The 9826-nt window shown below is 34.4% G+C and overlaps 1 protein-coding gene across 6 annotated transcripts in view; it reads right to left on the bottom strand.

Annotated features, from left to right (window-relative positions):
- Positions 1-270: 270 nt before the first annotated feature.
- Positions 271-9826, bottom strand: part of GALNT3 (polypeptide N-acetylgalactosaminyltransferase 3) — a 46572-nt gene continuing 37016 nt past the window's right edge. For 5 of the 6 annotated variants that reach the window (XM_033231257.1, XM_033231259.1, XM_033231258.1 and 2 more), the window contains 5 exons: positions 9533-9733; positions 7409-7540; positions 7101-7202; positions 2207-2359; positions 271-1372 (listed from right to left, as the gene is read on the bottom strand). In XM_033231257.1, the coding sequence (XP_033087148.1) occupies positions 1250-1372; positions 2207-2359; positions 7101-7202; positions 7409-7540; positions 9533-9733 (711 nt within the window). In that variant the 3' untranslated portion in view covers positions 271-1249. The remainder of the gene's footprint in view (positions 1373-2206; positions 2360-7100; positions 7203-7408; positions 7541-9532; positions 9734-9826) is intronic. The other variant, XM_033231262.1, reaches the window with a different exon arrangement.

Here is a 9826-nt window from a genome sequence, read left to right as displayed (position 1 = left end):
CAAGCAATGCTTCTGCCTCACCTTTATGTATAGCTGGAATTACAGATATGTGCCATCACACCTATCTAATTTTATTTTTAATTTCATTTTTTTTATTTTTATGTTTTGTAGAGATGAGATTTTGCTGTGTTGCCCAGGCTGGTCTGGAACTCCTAAGCTGAAATGATCCTCCCACCTTTTCTACCAAAGTGCTGGGATTAGAGGCTGAGCCACCATGTCCAGCTCAGAATGCAGGTTTTTTAATACAAATTCAAACACTTAATCAAATAATTACAATAGTGTTGAGGATTTTTTATTGTGTTTTCCATATAGATAAAAAATAAGGCTTTTTGATGAAAAGAATCCATTACAAAGTCAAAAATCCATTACAATTATTATTAAATCAGTAACAAAATTTAGCTTTAAATGAGTCAAGTATTCTGCATTTGAAACTTAATATCACAAACATTCAAGATTAGTGAATTTTGGTAAGAAAAAAAACGCTAGCAGAAAGGAAAAGGGCACCTTTTCAACAGATAGTAATTTATAAAAGTGTTTTTAAAAGTGCTTTGGGAAAACACAGTATCGTTACTTAAGAAAAGTCATTTAAGGAAGACTTAAGTGCTTCAAGTGGAGTGGGTTGCAGACTAAAAAATGTTTTAACAATTGCCAAGAAATTTAAGTGTTAAAAATACTCCTCTCCTTATTCAGTTTCATGTTTAAAGAAACATTTAACAGACAAGTAAACCAAAGGCAAAAAAAAATTCACCTGCATTTTAAAATAATAAATTCTGGATCTGTAAAAGCTCTTGGTTTGTACACAGAGGCCAATGCTGACCTTCATTGATCTATTTCTATATAGTTAAAAAAATACAGTAACAAATCTTTCTTCCTATCCCCCAAAAAACTAGGGGAAATATTTTAAATTGTGAGTGTGTGAATGTAGCTATATATATCCCTAAGTGTACAAAACACACAAACATCACTTTACTTCGAAAATTATTTTCATCATACTGTAAACATCTCTTCCCCTACATCTGGACATTTTGAAATAGTCTTTGGTATTACTAGTTACTGTGCTTTGAAACAGAAACTTGCAGAATTTCTGTAGTAGTGCTACATAGATATTTTAAGATATAAATAAGAAAAATGCACTTGGAATAAGTTACATTTAGCTGCTTTTGCATAATTTTCAAAACCTACAGTGTATGCCTAGTCACAGTTTTATGAGAAAGAATGTCTCCTTTTTCAACTTAATTTTAAGGAACACTTAATCATTTTGGCTAAATATCCATTTTTGGAGTGGATCTGATGGGTTGCATGACACTAAACTTGGATGCTCTCCATTTGCTGAAAGGCACATTTTTAAGAATGGATTGTATAGAAGTTGATCCTAGAATAAAAGGAAACGACAGACATTAAATTTCAAGACTCATAGTTAAGTGATAAATATGAAAAAGATTTTATGGCTTCATTGAAGCAAACCTAATAGTAAATCTTTCTAAGGTGAGCCATGTCTGATAAACTTTTTGGCTTCTAGTGTAAATGTCACCTTTTTAAGCTACTACTGTTCAATTAATAAGGTATGACATAATGAAGAGAGGCAGACAGAACAAGGTTTGAATCACATTTTCAAACAAGAAGTATTCCCTTGATATATCCGTAAGTGACAAACTCTTAAAAACATCATAAATCATAAAAGCTAGTGTTAAGGTTTTCTAGTATTGCACAAAACAATGTTCAGGTAAGAATTGCTACGATACAGCTAAGCCTTAAACATGTTTAAAAACAGAATAGACCTGTTATGTATTCTCTCAATTCTAGGTTCATGAAAAAGTGCTAAAACAGGGTAGAAAAAAATTAATCTCTTCAAGCGAGAAGATATAATAATTTTTCTTCTCTCTGCCAGGAAAAAAAATATGACTGTTGCCAAAAGCATTATAAGAAACCCTAAATAGTAAAAAGCAAGCAACTAATAATAATTCACAGAAGTGTTGTTCTGCGTATATCATGGTTCAACCAAGCAACTTAATTTTTTGTTACTAAGAGTACTTAATTCATAGATATATTCTCTTATCACATGGGTAGAAACACATAATAACAAAGTTAATAAAGAGAGAGAAAGTCTGATAGATAATATTAATGTACCATATTCCACTCATTTTCCCAGATAAGCAAGAATGCTAAGAAAAACAGTTAAAGAGATGAATTAATTGCACTGAGGTACCTTCTGGATCTCCCATATCTGCTCTCCAGTGACAACTGTCTTATGACCTTTGTAGGTACATGCCTTCAGCTGAATGAGACCTTGGGCAGCATGAAGACATAATTCCTTCTGGATGTTGTGCCGGATTTCATGTTGAGCAGAGTATTCAAAGTACTATGGAAGGAATACACTGTTATTGACAAAAGCAGCCGATGTGCTCAGTTGAAAAATAAATAAATAAATCAGCACCTCATTAAATAATGAAGTCATTTCTATTTCAACAAAATAATACAATAAAAACAGTTATCAGAAACATACGCTGAGTTTTTATGATAGACGATACAATAGCCTTCCTTCATCAACAGTTGGTTACTTCATTAAGAAGGTACTGTCTTCCTCCCATACCACAAGTTGGAAGTTATCAAGGAGAATGGAGACTACCCCAGGCATTCCTCAGAAAAGGGAATGAAGAGCTAACAAGCACCTTAATTGCCTCTCTCCCACAAGTGTTCCATTGCTCTCCTTCATCTCAATTAAAGGTGTTTTCACTAAACTAGTTCAGGGTGTTCACCATGCCTCAGTTTTCTCACTTGAAAATGGGTAATTTAATAGTTCCTACCCCATAGGGTTATGAAGATAAGTGGGTTAATACGTATAATACAGTTAGAACAATGACTGGCACATGGTGAGTTTTCATACATTTTAGCTATTGTTACTATTGACGCTTCTCTTTCTCCACATATCCAAGTAATTCGTCCCTTAGCTATACTATTTCTCTCAGATGTTAACATCCCATCCATTCTTACTTCTGTGTACTCACTTCTGTTACTCAGACTCTCAGAATTTTACTGAAACACCTACAGCTACCTCCAGTTTCTGTTCCTATCACGCAGCAATCCAATCTGCTGCCAGATAGTCTTTTATGGCATTGGTTTGATCCCTGACTGCCCTTGTTTAAGTGAATCACTACTGTTGCTGAGATAAAGTCCACACTCCTTAATTGGTACATGAAATCTTTCATTTTTGATCTTGCATCAACCATTGCCCCAGTTATATATTATGCTTCTTTCACACAATTCTACCAATCAGAACATGTGTATCTATAATTCTAAGACTTTGCTTTACAGTCTGTCCTCTGCCTGGAATATATTCTTGACCCTTTTCTGCCTGGCTAACTCCTTTTTAATCCTTCAAGAGCCAACTCAAATATTACCTTCCTTCTTTGGCTTTGCCTGAATTTGCCCTGCTGCACAAAATTACACTCTTTTCAAGGTTCTCATAGTACATCAGACATAACTTCTCTAGCACTGTATTAGAATTGTGTGTGGTATATAGTAGAGCGGGCTTCCCCATAGACTGAAGTCAGGTAATTTATCGAGTCATAAAACCCATTACAAATCCAATATTTCATAATATTGACATTATAAAGACAAAATAAGTTAACATAATTGATTTTCAATAATGAAATAATTAGTAGGAGCACTAATATTTGTTAAGTCCTTATTATATGCTAGGCAGGCACTGTGTTAAACTCCTTATGTATATTAGAGCAGGCACTCTACAAACATTTGCTGAATTCACAGAGCCACATATCTTGAGTTTCCCTACTCTTAGTCTCATGCTTAATTTATCTCCGCCCACAAGCAAAACATCAGTCATTTTTATAACTAGTAGTTCTTCAGATGGAAACACTGGAAGAAAATGGGTTTAGATGATGAAAATAGCATTCTAGCTATACTTGGCTAAGAAAGAGAAGCCTTAAGATCTCAAAGATGGTAACAAAGGCTGTCAAGTATTTTATCCATTATTAAAAAGTCATTAAAATAAAAATGATAAAAAATGGAAAATATTGAAAGTACTTTAGTAACAAAAAAGAGCACATAAATGAATAGCTAAGAATGTTGGAGAGGCCCATTACTTAGAATGAGTAGAGAAAGTGGAAGAGGCAAAGCAGTAAACATAATCAAGTTATAATGACTCAAACTACATTGCTCTAGTAATATTGGCCAACCTAGTCACATAACCAAAATATTTATTTTTACTTGGCATACATGAATACTGTTACAATGAAGTTTTATGCTATAAAGACATTATCTGATCAAAAGTAAAAGGAAACATGAAAAATGATCAAGTTATATAATATCACGAAATTTTAGCACTCAGGGAACTGAAATTTTAAAAACGGTTTAAGTGCAATGCTTGATTAAAAATAAAATGTCAAGGAAATGAACCAAAATAAAATCAATAGCTGTGTTAGGGTAGCAAAAGTCAAATTTTTCTATTTAATATGTACACCAGATAACGTTTATTCTCCTGTTCAAAACTCTTCAACCATTTCTGTCAAACTCAGAATTAAGTCCAAGTTTCTTAATGGGGCCTGTTAAGCCCTACATGATCAGGTCCTTATCAATGTCCCTGACCTCATTTCCTACTCCTCTTTGCTAGACCACTCTGTTCTAGGCACACTGGCTGTCTGCTTTCTCCATGTATCTCCTCTGGGCCTCCACCCTTGGAAATCCTTCCCCCAAGATGAGCATCTTTTCCTGGAACACTCTCTCAAAGTATTCAGGCCTCTACTCTAAGGTCGCTTTTCCAAAAAGGTCTTCCTTCACCTCTTAAAATAACCACCCCACCCCAAAACACACTATTCTCTTACCTGCTATATTTTACTTCATGCCCAAAACTACATATTTTTTTCTTTGTTCCTGTGGAACATAAGCTCCACAAGATCAGGAGCTTTGTCTTTTCACTACAGTAACAGTCAGTACAAGCTACTTTATAGGTTCTAAACAAATATTTATTGAAAGAATATGTGAATGTTTCCCATTCCCCAATTTCCAAAAGATAACTATATTCTATTTAAAATGTAAACATATTTTTGATACAGAGCTATCATAAAGCTGCTATTATCTTTACGACAATAACAGAAAAATGGAAAAAGGCAATGTGTACAATATATCTTCAGCTTTTAAGATAAAATAAATGTAATGCTAGAAGAAGCCTAAGAGAAATTTATAAGGATTTACATTTAGTGATAAGATGTTTACAAATGCAGAGATATTTCCTTTTGCTCAAAATCTTAATTTTTACAAGCATAGATCAGTGTTATTTCCACAGATGCAATTATTTATGTAACTATATTTCTTCTAATATATGAAGGGTAAGAACATTAACAAGATGCATATAGATTTATGCACATACACATATATGTACAGATATATGTATATAGACATAGGTATTGATGTATGTATGTCTACATGTGTCCATATATATCTCCATCCTATTTCAGAATTACACCTTAACCATCCAGCAATAGATCCAGTTCACCAGCTCTGGTTTCTGGGCATCTGTATCATCTGCCCTCAGTAGAAAGATTGGTTTAGGTGAATAAGGATTAGAACTAGATTAAGCTGAGCCTAATGGGTAGGAAGAAATACAGAAGAGGATGGACCAGGAGATTAACTGGTTCTTTTTTCCTAAAACTGACATCTCAAAGTTTTGTCCCATTAAAATAGGACATCATGGATATTAATTATTGCAAAACTCCTCCACACACATCTTGGACTCTACATCGAAATAGCTGCAATGCCCATAAGAGATACTCCAGGCTCTTCTCCAGTTCACTTTCCTTCACACTCTTCTTATTCTGTTGCCATTCCCAACAGCCACCTCACTAGCTCCTACCTACTTTTTTTTTTTTAATGTTTTCAAATGTCATCTTTCTCAGGAGAATGTGTGGCACCCACTCTCATTCAGATGCCCTTTTCTATACCCCGAGAACACTCTGAATGCTTTATCCTCAGGAACTGCTGGTTTACGATTTCCTAAAGGAGTTAGAGTCTAAATAGCTTGAACTCCTCAGAGTATATGGCATGCAGGGCTCACTCAATTAATTTGTTGAATGAACAAATGAGAGAAATAGTCTAATCTTTCCAGGAGTTAATTTGCAAAAGGTAAGGAAAGGAAGCTTTAAAAACCAGAAACTTTGTATATAACACGTTCTCTACCCATTGGCACGTAAATAGTAATATTTGACGTTTGAATCTTAATCAGTAAAATCGTCAAAAGGTAGTAAAGCAGGGATGTCACTAATCAAGGAGAATCGTCCTCTTTTGTTGGAGAAGGAGGAACATATTGAAATAATATTGTGGCCCACAAAATTAATTTATAATGCTCCATTTTGTTATTAACACTTGAAGTAATTTGTGATTCAATCCAGTTATATGTGGCCTTTATGTGTAAACTTGCAAAATTACAATGCCAATAGTCATGCAAAAGTCAAAGCATCAAAGAGCTACATAGAAGTTTCTTTTTTAAAAAAAAAATTCAAATGGTATTATTCCATTATTTTCTCATTTTCCTTTTCTTTCTTTTTTGGTTTGTTTGTTTGTTTCTGAGACAGAGTCTCACTCTGTCACCCAGGCTGGAGTGCAATTGCGTGATCTCGGCTCACTGCAACCTCCACCTCCGTGGTTCAAGCAATTCTCCAGCCTCAGCCTCCTGAGTAGCTGGGAACACAAGCATGCACCACCACACCCAGCTAATTTTTGTACTTTTAGTAGAGATGAGGTTTCACCATATTCTCCAGACTGGTCTCGAACTCCTGGCCTCAAGTGATCCACCCACCTCGGCCTCCCAAACTGCTGGGATTATAGGCGTAAGCCACTTTGCCCAGCCTCCTTTTTTTTTCTTCTTCTCCTTAGAATGGTTAAGCTACTCCAATTGTTTTCAGAGCCAGAGTAAAAACTAAAAAAATATTCATCAATATCAATTGCCAAACTCAGTCCAAAAACATTTCACACACCAGCTTACCCAAGTATAAAGCTGCTTTGGGACTTCTGAAATATAGGCAACATCTCACTTGTGCTTGTAAATGCTTTACAAGTGAAGGACTTTTAATGCAGTGAGTGCTCACCTGGTTTCCCCCAAGTCCATGACATGTATACATAATTAATGGTTTGCCTCCTTGATTGTTTTCTCCAACATCCAGACATAGAGGCTGACCAACGCTTTTAATCTAAAGGAAAATTTTCAAGTTATGAAAAGTTTTTTAATCCATGTGGTTTATATATTTTTAAAATAATTTAGAAAGTAATGTTAATGATTATAATGTAAAATCTCAAAAGCAATAAACCAGAAAGTATTTCAGCAATTTTCTTAGAACCACATAAAGGTTGGTGGCAAGGAGTATATTAAGTACAAAAGGAACAGGAAAATACTCACATATCCAGATATAATGGGATTAAGGTCTGGCACATACACCTCTGGATAAATATTGTTCAGATACCATGTAAAATTTTTACAATGAAGGCGGTGTTTTATTTCAAATCTTTTTGAAAGATCACCAAATGCTTTCTGTAGAAAGATGAGAAATGAAGGGAATGCTTAATTAAAACAACATTGATAAAGTACTTAAAATGCTACTATTTGTATTTCTATTTAGGTATTTAAAAAAATCCATGCTAAAAATTCAAGAGGTATTCAACAGCCTTCATCATTCATTCAAGTAAAAAGTATGCCTGCCTGTTCATTTCTGGCTTTAAAAGACAGTCAAGACCACTTCAGTGCTGATTAAAATACTAAAATGATGCTATCTTATTCTTCATTTGTGCGACAAACATTCCCTACAAGACAAAGATTTCTAGTAAAATGTTGTGAGCAAAGTAATGGTGGTAGGCGCATCCAAAATTGGTCCCAACTTTATACCTAAAAGTGATCTGCAAAGTGAGGTGTGAGAAATCAGGTAAAGATAAACTGTGCCAATACACAATACAACTTCTATCTCTTCTCCATCGAGATCACAGAAAACCACCAGCAAGAAATAACCCACTGGGAGTAATTTTTCTAGTTTCAGGATGTTGCTTGTTCTTAACAATATCCCCAACTGAACCTTTAGTATAAAAAGGCAATTTTCAAGTTAAATGAATTTTATTTTCCTTTATTTTAAGGGACTAAGAAAATAATTTAAAAAAAAAACTATTATTAAACCTCAAGGTATCTGACCTACAAGCAAAATATTAGAGAAAAAGTACATGTAATATCTAAATGTATGCAAAAGTAAATACTCAATCTTATCAGTTCAACTAAAGAAAATATTTTCTTATGCCAACTTTGATGTCCTGAACCCAGGCATTTCAGCAAAAAGTATGAGTCTTTAGGACTTCTGGCTAGCTTATTACATTTACCATGTAGATCTATGTGTCCTGTGGTAACAAACAGGTATTTGCTGACTCATGTGCCCCTTCGTGGGGGACAAGCAGAGCATAAGCTTCATTTAGTGCCCACTTGCCTGCTTAGCCAAGTGCTATTGTGCAGTACACAATCTGCCCAATTTATCTTCACGGCCTTGGGTAAAAAGATAGCAATCTAACTCAATAGTGCTCTGAATTTGCATCCTAACAGGGAGATACTGGAGACCAAAGAAAAGGCGAAAGAGGTAACCAAATCATTCTTTACCACAACAGTCAAAATATTGATACCCTTGACTCCCAATAAATACTCCACCTTCCCTCGCCCTGCAAATTAGCACTATTTCCTATAAAGAGATGAGTACTATTCACTGAAGCATGCTCTTAAACTATCTACTTAATTTACCTTATCTAATATTAGTAAGAGTATTGGAACTCACTTCTAATATATTAGGTTTCATGATTCTGCAGAACAGAATCCATTTATGGCAGGTTAATAACAAGAGTACCATACATTTGTTAGCACTTATCACTTCCTTATTTCGCAGCCACTCTGGGAGAGAGGCAGGATGTATATTTCATCTCTTAAAACACGGAAGGAGAGAAAAGCAACATGTTAAGCATGCACTCCATGTCCAGTCACCTTGCAGCCACTCTATGAAGTGCCTTCCCTATTTTACATTCTCAAAGGCTTTGCCAAAGTAACATCTCCAGTAAGTAGTGAAACTAGAGCTTGAAAAAAAAAAAAAAGGCTTGACACTCCTGGTTTATTCTCATGCCACATTAAGACACTGTATCTCCAGTGCAAAAAGTCACTTAGAACCTTTATTTAGGTGTTTTTATTTAGGTGTTATATCTCCTAAAGCCAGTAAAAACAGTTCTACTTAATTTTCTTCGAGTAAAAAAAAAAAAAGAAAAGAAAGAAGTATCTTTCATATTAAAAACATCAAGTAGAATTCCTGATTTTTAAAAAGCAGTTTATTTAGCTTTTTTCTTAAAAAAGGAAACTCGGATTCCTAAGTCATGTACTTTTAAGAGTTAAAATTAAAAATCTACTTTCAAATTTTTTGATGTTTTGTACTTGAGATGAATTGAAGCAAAAGGACATGTGAACTTGTTATAGGTTTTATTGCAATTTAACTACCTAGCTTTAACTTACTTGTTTAACAATTTTTGCTGCATCTGTATTTCTCCTATAAAATATTTCCTTGTATTCATCCATCCAGACTTCTGCAAGGCGAACTTGGTTTCTAGCAATCACCTGAGTGCCTTTTGGAAAGCTATGAGGGCTTTTGCTGCGAAAAACATGTCCAACAACAGAGCAAGGCATAATCTCCAACTGCCCACCACATTGCCATACCTGATAATTAATGATATTTGTTTAAATTTACAGTATTTTAGAAAAATCAAATTGTTGCTTTTAAGTTCACCTTTAAGATATTATGAAAAACAA

This window comes from Trachypithecus francoisi, unplaced genomic scaffold (assembly GCF_009764315.1).
Source record: "Trachypithecus francoisi isolate TF-2019V2 unplaced genomic scaffold, Tfra_2.0 Lachesis_group13, whole genome shotgun sequence".
In the NCBI taxonomy this organism is placed as follows: Eukaryota; Metazoa; Chordata; class Mammalia; order Primates; family Cercopithecidae; genus Trachypithecus; species Trachypithecus francoisi.
Note: the sequence above shows the minus strand (reverse complement) of the source record. Positions and strands in the feature narration are given on the sequence as shown.